The following is a 21247-nucleotide window of genomic DNA, read 5'->3' on the forward strand; positions in this document are numbered from 1 at the left end:
TGATCGGCAAATTTTTGTGAAGACATCCGCTCCGAACTTTCTTCAGAACGGCACGCATGCCCTTCCAAAACCGATCAAAAGTTCCGGTTCTGTTTGGACGTTACAGCCTTTTGTGGTTAAAGGGAAACTCTCATGCTGTTGATGTGTGTTTCAGCTGCTTGGCTGATGCACAGTAAGATCCTTACCGTCAATGTAGGAGACCTTGGGGTCCATCTCGTACACTCTCTCTGAGTTATACAAATGGATACATTAACACTGAGGATTCTATTTGGTTATCATTTTCAACAGAACCCACACTATTCCATGATACAACCAACCGTGAAGTCAAGTCAAACAAGTCCCCATTCTCTCCGTTTCTGCCTATTTCCCAGCATTCAATTTATGTAGTCATAGTTTTAGTCATCCGTAGCTTGATTTTGAGTTCATTTTTATTTAGTTTCCGTCAGTGTTAAGACATTAGTCGAAGAACATTTTTCCTCTTTTAGTCGACGACATCAACACTGCTGTGGGGGTCCGCCATTGGTCCTCTAGCCAATCCACAGAGAACACACGCATCCGAGCACCCAGAGATGGGCAGTATTTGAAATACGTGTATTTGAAATACGTATTTGAAATACTTTTTTGTATTTTGTAATTTGTATTTCGCTGGGATGGAAGAAATTAGATGTATTTTGTATTTAGATACATTTTTTGACCCAGTATTTGTATTTTGTATCAAAATACATTTTCAATGTATTTTTCAAAATACATTTTCAATGTATTTTGCCCATCAGAGATGGGCAGTATTTGAAATACGTGTATTTGAAATACGTATTTGAAATCCTTTTTTTGTATTTTGTAATTTGTATTTCGCTGGGATGGAAGATGTATTTTGTATTTTGTATTTAGATACATTTTTTGACCCAGTATTTGTATTTTGTATCAAAATACATTTTCAATGTATTTTGTATCAAAATACATTTTCAATGTATTTTGCCCATCTCTGCGAGCACCGAGGAATCTTCAGACCCAACGGAGATGTTCCATTCAGTTCATTCTTCTCATTGTCAGAGACTATAGGGGTCTGATTTCGTTCCGAGCCCTCTTTTGTGTGCGTGTCGTCCTTTTCTCCCGTCGTCCTTCATCTCGTTCCAAAGCGCACAGGGCAGCCACAGATAGTATTTCAGCCTTGGCTGGCAGTGCCCACATTTTGGCCCATGTTTGTGCTTTCGCTATAAAGCTCCGCACGCCATTCAAGGCTCGCACATCATTGGCTTAAAAAGTATTACCGCAAAGCCAGCTGGTTGCTTCACGCCAGGAAATGTATTATAATTTGTCTGTCTGTCTGTCTGTCTGTCTGTCTGTCTGTCTGTCTGTCTGTCTGTCTGTCTGTCTGTCTGTCTGTCTGTCTGTCTGTCTGTCTGTCTGTCTGTCTGTCTGTCTGTCTGTCTGTCTGTCTGTCTGTCTCTGTCTCCATAACGTCCATTTTGAAGCACGTTAGTAACATGATGACGTTTATGTCATCACGTTAGAGTTCCCGGTTGCCTTTTATAGTGTTAAATGGGCCATGGAACAATGCAAATGAACCTTCCCGGGAAAGTGCTTGTGTTTTTATGACAGTTGGCAGCCATAAGTGACATACACCTGTGATCCACATTTCTCAGGGATTTACTCACCCCTTTGTGAATTGCATGTTGTTTTTTGGCTTAGAGAAAATACACCCTCCTTAATTATGACCAGCGTTGTGAATCGGCACCAATGTCTCTTATTTGTCGTAATTTCTCCCAGTTCCAAATCAACTCAACTTATGCTGGCCTCCTTTGAGGTCCTTCCAGGAAAAAAAAAATCACTAGAAAACAGAAAACCATTTACGTCAATGCACCAGCAATGCCTGATACGTCACCATTCAGGGAGGACATTGTCCCCCGGAAAACCCAAAACACAGTGCAGACTTTGTTGTTTGCATGTAAAAACAAATGGAGTTTGATGAGCAGCTGAACTGTTATTAACCCTCTCTGTGTGTTTAAGATTATGCCTGTGTTTTTGTAAGCTGCATGCATGCTGTAACTTAATTGGTACAGTAGGTGTAGGAGCCACAATGCAATGTGTTTCATGTCATGAAATTGCCTGTAGGCTTTGACTGTAATAATGGAGCCAGTAACCACTAAACCCCATATAGCATCCTTATTAAATCAGTGGTTCTCAAACTATTTCATGTCAATAAGGACGCCCCAAATGATATGTATATGCATGGGCGGAGCTTGAGGGGGTTCAGGGGGTGCACTGCACCCCCTGGCAAAAAAAAAAAAAAAGTTTTTTTTAAACTTAATTTCTGACTGTAGTTTGTAATCATCTCTCTTATCATGATATGATGACTCGCTATATGGCTGTAGTGCATGTGTGTATGTGTGTGAGCTGCTGTACTACCTAAATAACTCATTTTTAGGGGTTAGGGCATTGTAAAAACGCTAAAATAATAAAATAAAGGTAAAAAAAAGCGTGCGCGCGGGTGTCGTTGGCCAAGCAGTCGCACCCCCAGGCGTCAAGTTCAAGCTCCGCCTATGTGTATATGGCCGTGGACCCCCATCATTATGTTGTTCCAGACACCCCCCCGACACCCCCCCCCCCCAGAAACAAAGATATGAGTTAGTATGAGTTTGCTCTGAAAGAATATACAGTATATTCAAAGATTTGCACACGTTTTCACAATTTCTCAAAAATTGCAGATCTGCAAGCTCATAGTGCAGCACTATGACCTTCTGCTATTTTTAAATAACTAAAGTTTAAAATAATGTTTAAAGTGATTTAAAGTGAATGGAAACACAGATGCGTTCCGGGTCCTAATGGGTTTTAGTGGTTAAACACAGATGCGTTCCGGGTCCTAATGGGTTTTAGTGGTTAAACACAGATGCGTTCAGGGTCCTAATGGGTTTTAGTGGTTAAACACAGATGCGTTAACTTCCGGGTCCTAATGGGTTTAGTGGTTAAACACAGATGCGTTCCGGGTCCTAATGGGTTTTAGTGGTTAAACACAGATGCGTTCCGGGTCCTAATGGGTTTTAGTGGTTAAACACAGATGCGTTCCGGGTCCTAATGGGTTTTAGTGGTTAAGAGGCAGTCGGTGCGTGAATAAAGCGACGTAGAGTAGAATCTCAGGTGTGTGACTAACGACTGACTCGTCTCGTTTAACGAGCAGGTGTTCAGGCACGTGGAATGCCATTGGACGAGCCGCCACACCACCGCACCGCCAGCGAGGGACAGTACCAGAACGGCCAGGACGCGGTGGCCTCCCCCGACGGCCCGCTCCGCTCCCCTATCCGCTGCGTGTCCCCGGAGTTTTTCAACGCCATTGCCATGAACCCAGGGGGGCGGCCGAAAGAGGTAGAGTATACTAACTACACACCAGGGGTTCTCAACCTTTTTTGGCTGGGAACCCCCGGAAACGCTTTGACCCCCCTTCCCCACCCCCAATACAAACTGACTGCTGAAACCAGATCTAATCATTAAGGAAAGTTTATGCATGTACTATGTGTACTATGTAAACTCTTAATTTCCATTTCCCAGCCATTCAGTTGCAAAGAAATAATAATAATAATAATAATAATAATTTGGGGACCCCTGCTATACACCACCACCGTAAGCCTTGTTTGTACTCCATCTCCGCCTATTTTCTACTGTAGATTAATTGTTGGCTAGAGGTGCACTTACTGTCTGTGATGGTGTGAGTATCAATTGAGCCAAAATGTCCTCAAAAATATAGTAGAATTTGACAAATTAGACATCCATTTGCCTGGTCCTAACAAGAGAAAATGTTGTTTGGTGGTGAAATAATGTTTACAGTGTACAATTAGGAACATATTCAGTTTGAGTTAAGGTTAAGATTAATATTTAGAGTTAGATTGTAGGGTTGGCATTGGAATTGTGGCTGATTATATACTTAGTGACGTGCCCCTAAAAATAGCAGAGCTTGCACAGTAGGTCGGCCATTTCCGGCTTTAAGGGTTAGGTTGAATAATGTCAAAACATTGGAAAAAGGGCAGTTTCTGTCCAGTACGGTATACAAACGTGTGTGTGTGTGTGTGTGTGTGTGTGTTTGTGTCCACTGCAGAGACACATGCACAGCTACCGGGAGGCCTTCGAGGAGATGGACGGGGGTCTCGTCAGCCCCACGGCTGTCGCTGGTGGTGAGGTGTTCCCCCAAACCCCTGCCTTCCCGTCTCGCCGCAAACCCTTACTTCAACCTGTGTAAGTCCCCCCCCCCCCCCCACCTCCGGCTGACATAGGGCGATGTGGAGCTCAATTAAGGCATTTTGGTTCCAGACAATCTGCTATTATTGATCGCAAGTTTTATGTTCGAAGAGGCAGGGTTGTTCCGTTTGCCAGATCATCCTCAAAGAATGATACGTATAATAAGAGAGATGATTAGTTGTTGTTTTTAACGCGTGTACTACATAGAGGTGTATGACCAAATGTTGAGATATGTGGTAAACGTTAACATCTAGTTATCATTCAATTTCTGTAAAGTGTCACATGTGATGTAGCGACATCATGATACAACCATAGCTCAAATCCACGTGAAATGATATTCTGAATTACTTTCTGAAATGCCTTTTATAGCTTTGTGTTCAAATAATTCTACCAACTTGTTTCTTAACCCATTCTGACCTGAGATCAGATTCATACGAGGTTTCCGCCGGACACACACTGGTCTGATGAAGCCATTCTGACCTGAGATCAGATTCTAAAAATGTCAGTCGCTCTTCGATTTTTTAAAAATAGCAGACCTACAAGCTCATATCGCGCCACTCGGTGGCGCGATATGAGCTTGTAGATCTGCTATTTTTAAATAGCTAAAGCATAACATGATGCCCAACACCAAAATGGGTGCCCGGTCAGAATGGGTTAAAAAAATACCTCTCTTCTTCTTTCTAAATTAAAACTAAAACTAAAAAAACTAAAAACACTTTTACATAAAGACATGATTCAACACAGCCTGAAGAAGAGGCACCTTTACTATGCACGAATGATTCAACACAGCCTGAAGAAGAGGCACCTTTACTCTGCACGAATGGAAGAGAACCATGACCTAATGTCTCCACCCCTCGTGGGGAGAGTGGCAGAGCCTCATCAAAATGCCTGAGTGGTGACGTCTGGTTGAACACTGCAAACCCACTGGTCTACCTACCGCGCAAGTCAGCATTCTGTAGACTCAGAGAATAGGAAAGACGGAGCAGGCGGACAGTGAATCAAAGTTACCCGGTGGGCACAGACACTGACAGACACAGAGATTTAATTCCAGTCATCCAGTGGAGCGAGAGAGAACAGACAGAAAAGATGGACACAACAGGATGGGTAAATAGATAAATATACAGCGGTCCACACAGACTCGGAGCCCACTAATTATCTGGTCATCGTAGCAATCCGTAAGGATCCATTTCTTTAAACGAACTCTCCAGACGTTACTGTGTAGATTTGGAGGCAGATCCCTGTACCACAGCCCCCCCCCCCCCCCCCCCCCCCCCAGCCCTCCTTTGTATCTTCCCATGCACTCCACCCAACACTCTTAAAAACAAGAAACGTGTATTAGGTCAGGTAACAATTACGTCCCCCGCCACCGTGCACACATGGCCCTTGGGGGCGTGCCTGTAAAAACGCCCCACTGTATTCTTAACACCCGCTTTTAACTTCCCCTCTGCCCCTCAGAGTGGGAACATGGCGTGACACTGAGCTCTTATATACGCGCTCGCAGATAAATAAACCAGGGCAACCGAAGAACCGTCGCTCTGCAGCGATCGGGTTTATTATGCTGCTGTGCGTCATCTCTCCGAATGTCAGTGGTGGAAAATGCGCTCACATTTGTTACTTAAGTGAAAGTATCAATACCGCAATGTAGAACTACTCTGTCACAAGTGGAAGTTATACTTACACTTGCATGAGAGCAGGAAACATAGTGGGATTTCTCTCGGATGATGCTCAAAGTCCTATAGATAAATGTTCTTTCTCGCCAACTGGCCCCACAAAGCCAGCAAGCAGTAAATGTGTGAGGTTATCGCCTGCAGAAGCGTTTCATTGGAGAGGGAAACCGAAGCCTTGTAGCTGTCTGGGGGTTTGTTAAAACTAAGGCTGCAACCGTCGATTATTTTCTTAGTGAACGATTACGCCTTTCAGTTAATTTGATTAATCACTGATACTTTGTCGTATAACAGTGTCACGTAAAATATAGAGAAAATAGCAGCTATTTTCACTATTTTCTAATGTCTATCATTCTAAATCTTTTTATTTTGTCTTCATTAAAATAAGTGATTGATCCTGTTTTATTATTGATTAAATGGGATTAGTTCGATTGACTGTGGAACCCCTAGTTAAAGCCAACCCTAGATGAGACCGCCCCCCTGCAGTACAGCACAGCCATACAGGATGCACTATATGGCATCTACGTATAGGTGGCACATGACAAAGATTATAGCTTATGGATTCTTTGGTAAGTGGAAGATGCACGCCTCTGTCAAAGTCCCACTGTACCCACAGCGTCAGCCGTGTGGTCCCGCCCCCATCTCCCTCGCTAAGCGACTGCAGAGTGACCCCATGACCCCGACCCCCTCCACCTCCTATCCCCCCCCCCCCACACCCACCCCATGTATATCGCTGTTTCTCAACGTCAAGTCCGGGAGTCCGGACCAGGAGTCCAAATTGAACTCGCTGACGGGTCTGTGGCTCTTGAGAGTGTGCGTATACAGGTTCCATTTGGTTCCATCTCAGGCTTAAATAAATACTTTTACAAGTGCAGTTCCCAGAGATAACTGGGATAAGATCGTACACTGGTGTTTACCGAGCCGTAAGGTTCCATCTTGGATCGGCCCCGGACCTGTGCGTTGAGAACCATTGCCATGTATCACAAACACTCCTCCCTGCATCGCTTTGGAAGAGCATGAGAGCCACAGGAGAGCAGCGCCACCAAAATGGACACGCACGCACACACACACACACACACACACACACACACACACACACACACACACACACACACACACACACACACGGCTTGACGTACGCCAGCTTACTCTCTGCTCACTGAGAGTTTCTCTGTTCCACAGAGAAAGCTGGTATTGATTTGATCTTAATTAAGACTTTCATTGATTCTGAAACGATTTCTCAACAAGCCTGCAACGTGTCAAACTCGAAGATGAAATCAAATCCACTTTGTGAACTATTTTTACACTGCCTCTGTTTACACTCACAATCACATCCGTGGTACTAGAGACACCCAGCGGCAACACGTTATACACTCTGCAGACACTAGGTTGTTGACAGTCCACAGTCTTTGTGGGTGCTGCTCTCTGCAAAACGTGTCATCTGTGTTCAGTTTCCTGTTCCTGCCTTGTTCCTGCCTTCCCCTCACACCAGCCTCACTTGTCTAGCTATTTCTACGTCCAGTCATAGTCGTGTGCTCAAAAGTCAGCTGTCTTTGTCGTTTGGGTTTGGTTTGCTGTGTGCACGACTGCACGTACTGTACCATGGCTGGAAGGAGAAGTACAAAGCAGTGGTGGAAAAGAATGACTAAGGTCGATTTGTCTCTGTTACAAGTAGAATTCCTGCATTCAAAATTTGCAAAAGGACAAATGTATTGTCATCAAAATATACGTACAGTATCAAAGTATATAGTATTTATTTGATATTAATTTTAGCTGCACCGCTCCCTTCCTATACAAACCCATTGTAACTTCAAACTCTGCTTTAATCATGATAGATTCATTGAAAATACAGAACCTTTTTTCTGGTGACTGATATACCTGAGGGGCCGTGTTTTTTCAATTACTTTTTTCATTTATTTTTAATAATTTGTTTGGAAAATAGGAGGAGGAGGAGGCCAAGGGAGACTATAAAACATCAAACAATTGTATTAAAAATAAACAAAAACCGTAATTGAAAACAGTCACCAGAAAAAAAAGACAGGTGTTTTCGTTTTGAGTTTGAAGTTACAATGCTTTTGTATAGGAAGGGGGCATGGCATTTAAAATGAATATCAAATATCTGAATACTGAATGGAGCAACTTAAAAACCATCTGGGGTGTTCACATAAGCCTCAGTAAATTATAAAATTACGTTTTCTTTTTTCTTCTTTTCTTTAATAATTATCTAAATCTAGTAACTTGTAACAGATAATTGCAGGAGTACAATATTTGCCTCTGAGATGTAGTACTGCACCTCAAAACTGCACAAAGTACAGTACTTGAGTAAATGTACAGTACTTAGTTACTTTCCACCACTGATAATAAAACGACCAGGATTAGTTGCCACGGGGGCCTAAAAGCTGGGACTGTCACGTGCACTTTCATGTGTCACCTTTGTTTGGTGGCACAAGACATGCGGTTAGAACTCAGCATCTTGGTCAGTTAAGTGTAGATTAGACTGACCACGTTGTTGAATCTTCTAGTTGTGTGTTTGTCGTGAGTGACCCAAGCTGTTTCTCTGGTGATGACGTTGTCCAGGTCTTTATTTGTTCTTCTTCTTCTGGTGATTAATGTGGCCGGAGTTCGGTTGTTGAAATTCATTTTTATTCAAAGTGTATGCATGTATCAGTGGGGTAGCCTTCCAACATCACTGCTAAACAAGTCTCACTTTGAATAGTGGGCTCTGATTGTTCACCCACAACTCTAGGGTGAGTGAAATTGAATTCAAACTGAGGAGTGCCTGCAGACCAATATCTGCCCAGGGCATTTTTTTTCCTGTGGCAGATTTGTCTGCATGGTTGCCAGGCTATCAGGGGATACCATGACAGTTTGAATCTGACTTATTTATTTTCCTTATTACCAGGCAAACTATAGTACATAAAACACAACATGGGTGAAATTATTAGTAGTGTTATCAAACAATGCTAGGCCTACAGGGCTAGCAGAACATGAGGCTGTTTAAACCATAAAGATGAGTAGGTAAGGCTTTTCTCATTGCCGTGCCTGGTGAAGAATTATGATGGACTCAAATTTGAAATGACAAAGTATTCCTTTGCAATAGACTGTTTCACTGTAGACATTTTGACAGGTGGGTTTCATTTAGGTGTTTCATTTGGGTGCTTTCAGCATGAAGTTAACTATTAGGGACTGGCACTGCCCATATGCTGGCACGCAGTAACACCTACAGTAAATGAAACACACCCACAATAAACTCTATTACCTTCAGCTGTGTTTACCCATCAAATGTGTGCCAAAAGGTTCTGTTTTGACTCAGCTTTGCGGTGTCACAGGCATTTGTAACGTTTGTGTTTGGTCACGTGCACGTTTTGCACCTCCCAACAGAGCATGAGGCATGGGCACAACTTGTGTTCTTTGTGACATATGCGTTGCCATTTAATTTTGTCATCCTGTGACTGTTTTGGTCTTGACAGCTCAGCACCTGCGTGCAGTAATGTGATTTACGAGACAATAAATTTCAATTGAAATTGGTCGAAAAGGGGCTTCTAAATGGAATCTATTAAGGGTCAAATTGTGTACAAATGGAAGCAAACAAACCTTTTATAACTTGTATTAGTTTATTTAGACGGGACAGTACGTGTGTATTTAAGCAATATCACACGAGAGAGTGTGCTCAACATGTGGACTCAATTTAATTAAAATTCTTAATGACCACAAATGTCCCAAGAAACTTGCTAGCCTAGCCACCCAGTCGGCTGCGCTCTGGGAGAACAGAGCATCTCTGATCATGCTCGTTTGAAGCACGGCTTAGATGGCTGTCTCAACCAATCAGATTGCTTCCTTGAAATGACCTGATGTATAATAATGAACATTACATGTGAATGCAACGTATGGACACCAGATTTAGCAAAGATGCTAATGTGTATGCCGTCCGTTTGCTGCCTTACATACAGTCTGCTTCCATTTCGTACACTCTCCGAGTTATGGCGGTCCTTGAAATTAACACGTTTGAGAGAACCACTGCCCTTAGACATTGTGACAATTGTCACAAATAATCATTTCAGACATAATGCTACGAATCAGCCTATGGATTACAGCTGACAGGTGGCAGCTGTCAAGACTGTTGTGATCATGTGACACTATGTGGCGTTAACTGCCTGTTGTCGTTCTTCAGGTCGCTCGCCGCCCGGTCTGGCTAAGACCCCGCTGTCAGCTCTGGGTCTGAAACCCCACAACCCAGCGGAGATCCACCTCAATCAGACAGGCTCAGGTTGGTCCATTCCGTCCGTCCATTCCCTTCGTCGGACCCATGTGAGACCCCATTGTGCAGTGGTGTAAAAAGTACTCAAATGTTTTACTTAGCCTAAGTGAAAGTAGAAATACTGCAATATAGAACTACTCCGTTACAAGTAAAAGTTCAGACTTCAAAATGTACTTGAGTAAAAGAACAAAGGTATTGGCATCAAAATGTACCAAAAGTACAAAGTACTCATTATGCAGAATATCCCATTTCAAGTTTTCAAATGTATGAAAATGGCCGAAATGAATATTGGGTATAAGTGGTTACTGTATGTTTTGTAAAAAATAATCAAAATCTACAAAGTAACTAGTAACTAAAGGTTCAAAATTGTCAAAATTGTACTTAAGTACAGTACTTAAGTAAATGTCCTTAGTTTGTAGTTTGTAGCTTTGGTTTTTCCTTTTGATCATTTGGACATCCACACGAATTCGGTCTCTTCGGAATTTAGTTTACCCTTCTGTCCAGAAGCTTCTCGCAATGCAACATAAACCTCAGCAGCAATTTACCCCTTTGACAACATAAACATAAACATAAACCTCAGCATAACAACATAACAACATAAACCTCAGCAGCAATTTACCCCTTTGACAACATAAACATAAACATAAACCTCAGCATAACAACATAACAACATAAACCTCAGCAGCAATTTACCCCTTTGCTAAAAATACGCCCCTCCGCTTCTGCGGTGAATCAAACCCACTCTTCACCTTTGATTTTACAACCTCATGCCCCCCCCCCCCCCCCCCCCCCCGTCAGCGAGCTTATATGTAAATGGAGCAGAGAATTGCCTGGTTATATGGGGTGTGCAGGATTGCATAATATGAGACCTTAATTTAACAGCCCACCATCAGGACGTCGGCACGCTCTCATAATAGTGTTCAAACATTTAGCCTCCAGTAATATTGGCTGTGATATCGGCTCCTTTGAACACGGTCTGCTTCTAACTAATGGGATGGCTACAGGCAAACCCGCTGAGCTCTGGTGACTCTGGACTGGAGTCATGGGCTCCATAAGGGACATATTGGCTGCTCACGTGCACACATCCACACAATTGACTAAAAAAAGGTTGAGGTTTTCCTTTAGTGTGGGTGGTCTAGTCTCAGAGCTCAATTTGGAAATAAAAGGGTATAGGCCTAAGTGAAGTCATCGTCCTTTTCTGTATCTGCGGAAAGCCAATAGCGGAAACCATTATATACAGCCCATGTAGGGGTAACAACAGCTCAGGAGGTAGAGTAGGGCGGTTTTTTTCTTCTTTTTCACGTTTGAAAACTTGAAATGGGACATCCTGCATAATTCGTACTTTAAGTAAATTTTTATGTTAATACCTTTGTGCTTTAATTTACTCAAGTACATTTTGAATTCCGGACATTTATTGTAACGGAGTATACTTCTATATTCCAGTATTGGTATTTTACAAAAAACTAAGTGAGTTTTCCACCACTGATAAGCGCTATATAAATGTAGTATACCTTCTTCTCTATTCCTCTTCTATCCAACCCCGCTTATCTTATCACTTGCGTTCTTTTCTCTGAATTCCCTCCATCGATGCTCCTCAGATGATGAGAGCAGTGATGGTGAAGAAGGTAAGGGATATACAGTAGCTCTCAGTAATGCCATAGCCATATAGATACAGTAGAACCAGTGGTTCTCAAAGTGGGGTCCCTCAGGGACCCCCGCGGTTTCCTTGAGGGCAGCCTGAAAGATACCTATGGTTTTCTGGGCATAGAGGGGCGGAGACAGCCGGGGACTTCCTATTGGTTCATCATTCACCACCCACCTGAAAACTAGGCATACTTAATGAACTGGTGGGTGTGGCCACATAAAAATGTAATTTTACACTTTCTTTTTTCTCCTAGTATAATCATAGAACCTGATCATGTTTTTTTTTTTGGGGGGGGTGATCACGGCATCCCATCTTTAAAATCAGACCAGTGTGTGTCCAGTGGAAACCTCGTATGAATCTGATCTCAGGTCAGAATGGGTTAACAACACAAATCTTCCCTTATGAGGGTCCCTTTCATGACACAAACTATTTTCAGGTGGAGGTCCCTGGCCACATAATAGTATATATCAATTTTGGGGTGCCTGACATGAAAAGGTTTGGGAACCAATGCCATTTAGTGTCTTCTTGAGTCTAGACCATGAACCAATAGCCTTAAGACATCCTCTCTCCACTAACTGTCTTCTGTCTTCAAACCATACCTCATGACCACACCACCGTCGCAACCACTCATCATCTACAGTAGCCTGAACAGTCTCAACAGCTTACATTGAATCATCTTATCTCCATATAACCTTTTTGTGTTTCTTTTGTAAATTAATGTCCTACTTGATCGTACTACAGTGTCACACAAAAGCATCAAAAGTAGCACATCCACAAGCTCGCAGATCTGATACTTTTGAATCCTGAAAAGTAACAGTTTTGGTCATAATAGGTTTTCACCCGACAGAGCCAAAAGATTGTCGTTCCCTGGTGGAAACCTTGTATGTCCCCAACTGTTACCTTTCAGTAAATGAATACAATTTAGACACACACAAGCTCCAATTAATACTTTCCATTGGTTAAAATATTCATACAACCCACAGACAGGCGACTTTCACACTTACATTTATTTTCAATAGCAGAATAGCAGATGTATAAGCTGTGCCTGTGAGCTTGTGGATCGGATGTTTTTGCAAATTCCGCAAGGCATTCATTTATGATTGCCTGACAGCGACGACATTCATTTACAAATGCATCGAAAACAAACAAGTTCATTGGAAAATAACCGCCATTGCCAAGAAATGAATGAATCATGCTGATTAATATTTTGGTAAGAGAATGTGGTCATTTTGGAGTGAAAGCGGCGTAGCTGTTGAGAGCCTCCATCATGTAAACACTTATGCTTACACGTAGGGCTCAGGGGTGCACAGATGGGTTGTGTTAGCGCCAAGGCTCACAGTGTTAGCATTCAGCTGCAGAAAAGCTGGCTCTCGGCGGGTTGCAGCAGCGAACGACTGGGCTCAGTTTATGTTGCTTAATGTGCATTCAGAGTTTTTTGGATCGTGAGTTGGATGGAGATCACACTTTCACTGTTGCAAGATGTAAATTGTGGGAATCTGATAGCACTCTAGGTTTATTTATGCTTAATTAGAAATAGCGATACGGTACCACAATGTAGAAATGCTCTTGTTACAAGTCACAAGTCTTCAGTAATCAAAATATAATTTGTGTATAAATCTAAATCTACTTATTATGCATTGAACCATCTACCAATCTACGTAATTGGCTAATGTATGTTTTGCAATAATAATCTAAATCTGCAAAGTACTTGTAACAAAGGTTTTTAAATAATTGTAGTGGATAGAAAATTGTCAAAGCATGAACCATCGGAAAGTGGAAATGGCCTCTGTCTGATGGAAACCTCATATGTTCATAATGTTACTTTCAGGATTCAAATTCTAGAATAGCAAATGTGTGTGACGCTGAAATATCATCAAGTAGGCCGTTTAATTTACATACAAAAATGTCATGCCTTAGACATTATATTTACGTTGGCAACGCTTGTATGCCATAGTCGTAAATATACGTTTTAGATATCGATATAAAACGGTCTTTTAGCCCCGGGCTGGTTGCTAGGCAACGCCTTGCTCAGTGCCGCCCTCACTGTGTCGTACGTGCGCATCATTCACTTCTGTTTTAGCGGCTGACTTTAGACACTGTTTTCTCGGAAACTAGGGTGGTGATAATCACGTTCGCGAGGTTCAGGGCTTATTTCAGATATTACACTGCATCGTGATTTCAATATACGTTTCTGGAGAAAGATAGCTATTGCGAACTAATGCTAGCGTTAGCAATTTTTGCTTCATGCTTTTTAGCTAGCGAAAAAAACGTAAGTGCATCATAGTGAGACCTTCCTGTATCCGCCTGGCATCCAGCGATATTGCTGGTGGCCACGCGGTGGCAGTCTTAAAATATGGAGATAGGAGGTTTCTGCCCGACAGCAACGCACCACTCAAGTCAAGTGCAAGTTCTTCACAGTGACTTACAGTAGTAGTTACTTTCCACCGCTGCGATCTGAAGTTCTGCCCCTCTTTGCTCTTTGTCGTGCAGCACCCAGGAGCTACGTGGAGTCGGTGGCCCGGTCGGCGGCAGTGGCAGGCGGGGAACCGACGGCAGCCCCCTCGCCGGGGAGCCTGCTGGGCCAGCCGGGGGAGAGGAGCCCCAGTCCCTCCACCCACCCACCTCTGTCCAGCAGCAGCCCCATCCAAAGCCCACAGAAGTGAGTGTGAAACAAGTTTGTGATGATACATACACAGTATGTAACATCTGGAAAAACAATATACACATGAGGGCTCTCACTCCATACATACAGGTATCTACACCGTATGTATGTATATATATTTACTTTAAATATGTAGGCAAAACACAGGTATAATAGCTACCAATATCTAGATAGCCAAGTATACTGTGCAAATATTAGTAATATTATAATAACGTTAAAAAAAGTGCTGCCCCCATAACTAAGACGTGTGAACATCCATGTTTCTCCTTTGCAGTGACGGCCACATGGCGGCAGCAGAGAGCAGCGTGAGCACTCCGTCCCAGCCCACTACTGATTCCGGCTTCTGCTCGCAGCCCACTGAGAGTGCCCACCCCACCCGCACCCCCACCCCCTTCTCCCAGGCAGCCAGCACCCCCACCCCCTTCTCCCAGGCAGCCAGCACCCCCACTCCCTCATACCAGGCTGCCAACGCCCCCACCCTCTCCTACCAGGCTGCCAACGCCCCCACCCCCTACGACCAGGCTGCCAACGCCCCCACCCCCTCATACCAGGCTGCCAGCACCCCCACCCCCTACGACCAGGCTGCCAGCGCCCCCACCCTTACTTACCAGGCTGCCAAGGCCCCCACACCTTCCTACCTGGACTCCAGCTCCCCGGCCTCCTCCTACCTTGGCACCGCCGCCCCAACGCTCTCCTATCTCGGTGGCTACGCGACCTCCGAGGCCAGCACGGCCCGCTCAGAACCCGCCCAGCCGCAGTCCTCCTACAGCCACAGGAGCCCCCAGGCGCTGCACTGGATGTCCGGCGCCGGGCCCGCTCAAAGCCCCGTCCTGCAGCAGCGCTCGCTGGCGGCCTATCAGGCGGGCGGCAGCCCCGTGGCGGCGCGGCAGCCGTCGCCGGCCAACGGCTACGAGGTGTCCGTGGTCCCGGGCCTGGGAGGCAGTCCCATGCTGGGTCGCTGTCCGTCTCAGGGAGCCCTGCAGGGCAGTCCTGTACTGACCAGGCAGGCCTCCACCGGACAGGTGCTTATTATTATTATTATTATGAAACATTATTATATTTATATCTACATTTATTTTATATTATTTTGAAATGCCAATAGAGGATATGCCCCTTGAGTTGCAGCAGCTCGTTTCTAGGGGGTCCTCAAAAGCACAAACAATGAATGAATGAATGAATGAATGTACTCTGCTTAGGTGATCATTTATGGCGTTTGTTGACTGGGGTATTCACGCCATTTTCTATCAATTGTTACAAGCGTTTTGAAGGTAACTCTGCGTGGCTCCTCTTGTGCCTCATGCTCAGGTGTCACAGCGGAGCCCCGTCCTCAGCAGACAGCCGTCTCTGGGCCAGAACCTGCAGGCCAGCAGCCCCGTCCTCAGCAGACAGCCGTCTCTGGGCCAGAACCTGCAGGCCAGCAGCCCCGTCCTCAGCAGACAGCCGTCTCTGGGCCAGAACCTGCAGGCCAGCAGCCCCGTCCTCAGCAGACAGCCGTCTCTGGGCCAGAACCTGCAGGCCAGCAGCCCCATACTCAGCAGACAGCCATCCCTCACCCTGCACCAGGGCAGCCCGGTCTTGGGCCGCCACCCCTCCATATCGCAGGTCAGGGACGTGCAGAGAATGCCAGAGAGGAAACATGGGGCTGAAATTATCTAAAAATGCACTGCACGGATGCACGGATCTACAAGCTCACAAGAGAGCTTGGAAATACGAATTTGTATTTCTTTCATGGTCTGTAGAGGGCAGTTTTTTTTCAGACGGGTAAAAAGGCAGGGGCTCAAGATTCTTTTGATGTCTATGTGTGCACGTGCCTGTCGCCAAGGTTATAATAGGTTTTGATTTTTTATTATATTTTAGTTTAATTTAGTTTTTAGCGGGTTTGCTAGTTTTTATTTTTAGTTGAGGTTTTTTGTTTTTTTTCTGCTCTTTTCAATCCTGCGTGATTTATAAATCACGCAGGATTGAAAAGGGCCAGAGTAAGTGAGTAAGTGTCTTTTCTTGAGTAAACTCAAGAAAAGATAATAAATAAATGATAAAATACGAAAAAACTAACTACGGGCATTTTGTCTATTATTTCAGTTAGTTTTCATTAGTTTTGTAAACACACATTTCCTTTTCTAGTTTTTATTTAGTTCAGTTAACAGGGAAAAAAATATATATTTAAGTTTTTTCATTAGCTTTAGTTAACCGTAATACGCGTGCACTGTTGCAGGTGTCCCAGAGGAGTCCCAGTCTGGACCGCCACCCCATGCACAGCGGCTACACCACGCCGGACGAGCGTCACGGCAACCTGTCGCGGCAGAGCAGCTCCTCCGGCTACCAGGGACCGCCCACGCCCTCGTTTCCTTTGTCCCCCGCCGCGGGCTACCTGGACGGCGGGACAGCGTTCCGGCAGGGCAGCCCGGCCCCTCCCGGGCAGCAGCCGCAGCTCCCCGAGAAGAGGCGCATGTCCAGCGGTGAGCGGCCCAATGGAGGCCTGTCCTACGGGACGCTGAACGGCAAGATGCCGTCCCCGCTGTCGAGTGGAGGCAGCACTCCCAGCTACTTCCACACCCTCCCAGACTTCTCCAAGTTCAACCTGCCTGGTGAGATGAGCAGAGTTAAGGGCTTAACTGTTAACTGCTTTCAGCAGTGTTCTAATTATTCGACTTGTAATGAGTCGATTATTACTGCACATAAACGTCATATAAATACAATTCATTGTCTTAACCATCTGATGACGATGTAAGCCTGGACACCATCTGTGTCCGTTCCCATAGGATAGTTAGGATGGATTAAATGCAAACGACAAATTTCCCCTCAGGGATCAATAAAAGTAGCTAGCCTGCTGCTTGTTCTCTGATCCACATCATCGCTGAGCCATTCCACTGTCCTGCTCTACTCATGTCTGTGTGTCTGTGTGTCTGTCTGTGTGTCTGTCTGTCTGTCTGTCTGTGTGTGTGTGTGTGTGTGTGTGTGTCTCTCTCTCTCTCTCTCTCTCTCTCTCTCTCCCCCCCACCGTTCTTGTTCTCGCTCGGCCAGCTCCAGATGCTCTCGGGGTAGGATAGCAGTGGTTGTGGCTTCCAGCCCAGTGGATCTGGCAGCCATGTCTCTGTGTCTGTGGTGTGCCTCTGAGTCCGTTCAGAGTAGCATGGCCACTGTGTGGTGAGACTGAGGCACAGACAGACAGACAGGCAGCTCTAGAGCTCAAGCTGCAGGGCCCCTTGTTCGGGAGAGGTTTAACCGTAAAACCAGGCATTTTGTGTTCTCCTGGCCGTTGCCAGGATTTGTTTATTGCCTTGGGACACATTTTTAAACTGTTTTCCATAGATTCTATCCATTAATGCCCTGGCGGGGTCATGCGTGATTCCTTATAAATCAAATCATATCGATATGGCGTACCACTGCATCCAAATTCATGAACACGATATGAAACATAGAATATTCACATAACTTCCAAACATAATATTTAAAGAAAAATGTAAGATGTATATACTGGGAAGGGGGGGGGGGGGGGGGGGCTTCTGGCAAGTGCATTTGGCAAGCTGTCGTTCCTTTCATAGAGTATGTTGTTCTCTGTGATTTTATTGGAGGAACCAGCCAGTCCACACACAGTACAATGAAATGCATGCCTGGACTTTAGTTGAGATGTATGTCGGAGCTTCGGGCCATACTTTGAGTGACGTTCCTGTGAGACTTCCTGCTGACATCGATATGGCTCGGCTGTCACATTTGTCTACAGTTAAAGCCAGGCACAGCGGCGTGGATTACATAGTAATCTTGACCTTAGAGATTGAGCTGTGACACCTCTCTGTGACACTGACATTCCTTCTCCCCTCTCTCTCTCTCTCTCTCTGTTTTCTAGATGGAAGTCCGGAGTCCAGGCTGAATGTCAAGTTTGTCCAAGACACGTCCAAGTTCTGGTACAAGCCAGACATTTCCCGGGAGCAAGGTGAGGAGATGAGCTTTAAACATGGCACAAGGTGACACGTTTTGAACTGATTCAAATAAAAAAATAGCCAAAATAGCAGATCTAGATCTACACTAGATCTGCTATTTTGGCTATATTTTCATTTAACCCATTCTGAACGGGAACCCATTTTGGTGTTAGCATCATGTCGTGCTTTAGATATTGAAAAATAGCAGATCTACAAGCTCATAGCGAGCCACCGAGTGGCGCCCTACGAGCTTGTAGGTCTGCTATTTTTGAAAAATCGAAGAACGACTGACATTTTTTAGAATCTGATCTCAGGTCAGAATGGGTTAATCAGACCAGTGTGTCCAGTGTAAACCTCGTATGAATCTGATCTCAGGTCAGAATGGGTTAAGTAACAGTTTTGGACATATTGCTCATTAGACCCAACAGAGACGTTATATTCAATCATACAATGCTGTCCAAAAAGAACAGATCTACAAGCTAACCACAGGAGCATCCTCGTCACTCAACCTGTTCTTGCACTGACCATTGACATGTCATGGTTTCAGGGCCTGTGTGTCCACTTCCCACTTGACTTGCTCTTAACGAGAGACTGAGATCATGCCTTTAAAAACGAAATAATAAACGGACCAGCAATGCTCTCTGTCAATTTATCATAATTTCATAATAAACAAACGTGTACAGCTGTTGTTGAGTGATGGAAACGTGTGTAAATCGACTGTAGATTTAGTCGACTAAAATCTTATGATATTTAGTCAACTAAAACTATATTCATAAAATATGACTACTGAATTTTATTCAAAAGACTATGACTAAAACTAAATTTGCTGTGCCTCACACTACAGTAACAGGAGATAGGCTCCTACCCTATGGGCCACATAGCTCGGGAACCACTATACTTCAAACTCTTGCTTGAGTTTGAAACCACTGTGTTAATTGATTGTAGTGCACTCTGAGGCCAGAGATTTCCTGATGTTTGCACTTTTGGGAATGCTTGCATGCGTAGTCATGCACATGCACGCATGCGCACTTGCGCGACCACAAACAGACACACATGTGTCCTCTTGTTCTCTGCTCATCTGTTTGGCTGTGAGGTCAGTGGATGTTCTCTTCTGCTTTTGCTCATCGCCCTCATTGGATTAGATCATCTTAAACACAAGCACATGCTCCACTGCCATGACATCGCGCACACACACACACACACACACACACACACACACACACACACACACACACACACACACACACACACACACACACACTTACTATAGTTACTTGTTTTTTTTGAACACCTAAAGCCAATAATAGCAAATCCACGTACAAGCTCACAACATATTGTGCTGCGTTGTCAACTTGTAGATTGGCGATGTGACTGTGGCTAATTAGCGTATTCATTATTATCATCATCATCATCATACTATAATTCTAACAATGTCTGTCTGTCTGTGTGTGTGTCAGAAACACCACCGTAGCTCCTTACTGCCTGCACCAATCACTCCCACTTTTCACACAGGCATTGACCATATGAATATGGAGGGCGTAACGAAGCCCTTTTTTCGATTTGACACATTAATGAATTTATTAGTCAATTACAAACGCACCCGAGCGCAGTACCCCCCACGGCCACAAGGGGGGGGGGGCAAATATCTCACAACGGGTAAGGGCTAGTAAATACAATTTGACATTTAGAGGTTAAGCGCAAATCTTTTGTCTCTCCAGGAAAATGGTCCTCACAATGTCGCCGTTTCTCAAATGCTGCTACACTCGTGGGGACATTTGGTCCTCACAAGTGTAACACAAGTTAAAATATGATAATAGCAATACACTCAAAATGACACATGTGCATGCAAGTACTGAGACAAGCACTGAGACACATGCGCACACTCATAGGCATGCATGAGACTCACACACATGCGACACACACACACGCGCACACGCACACTAAGGCTGTACCCTAGCCCTTATTTTAGGACTCGAACTTCGGCAGGAATTTGAGTGAACATTCGGACCAATCATGACAAACACAATTTTTCGGGCCAAATAATTAGAAAGTAGAAAAAAACAGCAGGTTACAACACGTTTTGTTCTTCTTTGTAATTATTTGGTCCAAAATATTGTGTGTGTCGTCATGATTTGTCACGACAAGAGTTGGCTTCGTACGACGCTTAAAGGTCTTTAAATAAATAAGTTTTGAAATGCCTATGGAGAAAATGAAATGGAGAATAATTTCCTGGGCCACTCGTCGTTCTGAAAGGGGGAGGGACTGAGACGCTCTATTGTGCAAAAGGATGCCTGTTTAACAGATTAAATGTAATCAGCAGGGCGCAGCAGGGAATCGAACCCCATCCCAGTAAACCAGGAGCTCCATGCCTGTGCCAAAGTGCTTAGTTTGCGATGCAACGCAAAAACCTACCCTAGTAGGAACCCTACCCTACCAGCCCTACCCTACCAGCAGCAAAGAATACAAAAAAGGATACTTACCGTGAACCATCACGTTCTTCTGCAGATGACAGGCAGTGTCCACAAGTTAGGTGAAATGAGGGAACCGGACGAAATTGTGGCAGTCGACGCAACGCAAACGACGATGTGATGCAACCGCAGGAAGCCGGAACGCAAACGCAAACGAGAGCAACACCATCAGTACCCTGCTTAAACACACCAGCGACAGCAAAGGACAATAAACAAGATTTGTACTCACTGCGCAGCAAGCAGCTCTTCCCAGCAGCAGCTATAGCGTACAGTTCCTACCTCAATGTCTTGTGCAGGGAGTGGGGCATCGGTCTGGGACACTTCACATGGGCTCCAGGGTGGGGGTCCTCGGAAGCCTAAATTGGTGGGGCTGTGGGGCCCACGGACATGGCTCGTCTCAGGGTCC

The 21247-nt window shown here is 44.6% G+C and overlaps 1 protein-coding gene across 1 annotated transcript in view; it reads left to right on the forward strand.

Annotated features, from left to right (window-relative positions):
* tns1b (tensin 1b) overlaps positions 1–21247 on the forward strand; it is a 322987-nt gene that overhangs the window by 285842 nt on the left and 15898 nt on the right. Inside the window, 9 exon segments of the mRNA XM_083777327.1 lie at positions 3176–3360; positions 4088–4194; positions 4196–4224; positions 10063–10158; positions 14285–14453; positions 14731–15478; positions 15762–16058; positions 16669–17041; positions 18301–18387. Of these exon segments, the coding sequence (XP_083633453.1) occupies positions 3176–3360; positions 4088–4194; positions 4196–4224; positions 10063–10158; positions 14285–14453; positions 14731–15478; positions 15762–16058; positions 16669–17041; positions 18301–18387 (2091 nt within the window).

This window comes from Protomyctophum parallelum (assembly GCF_964188405.1).
Source record: "Protomyctophum parallelum genome assembly, chromosome: 11".
In the NCBI taxonomy this organism is placed as follows: Eukaryota; Metazoa; Chordata; class Actinopteri; order Myctophiformes; family Myctophidae; genus Protomyctophum; species Protomyctophum parallelum.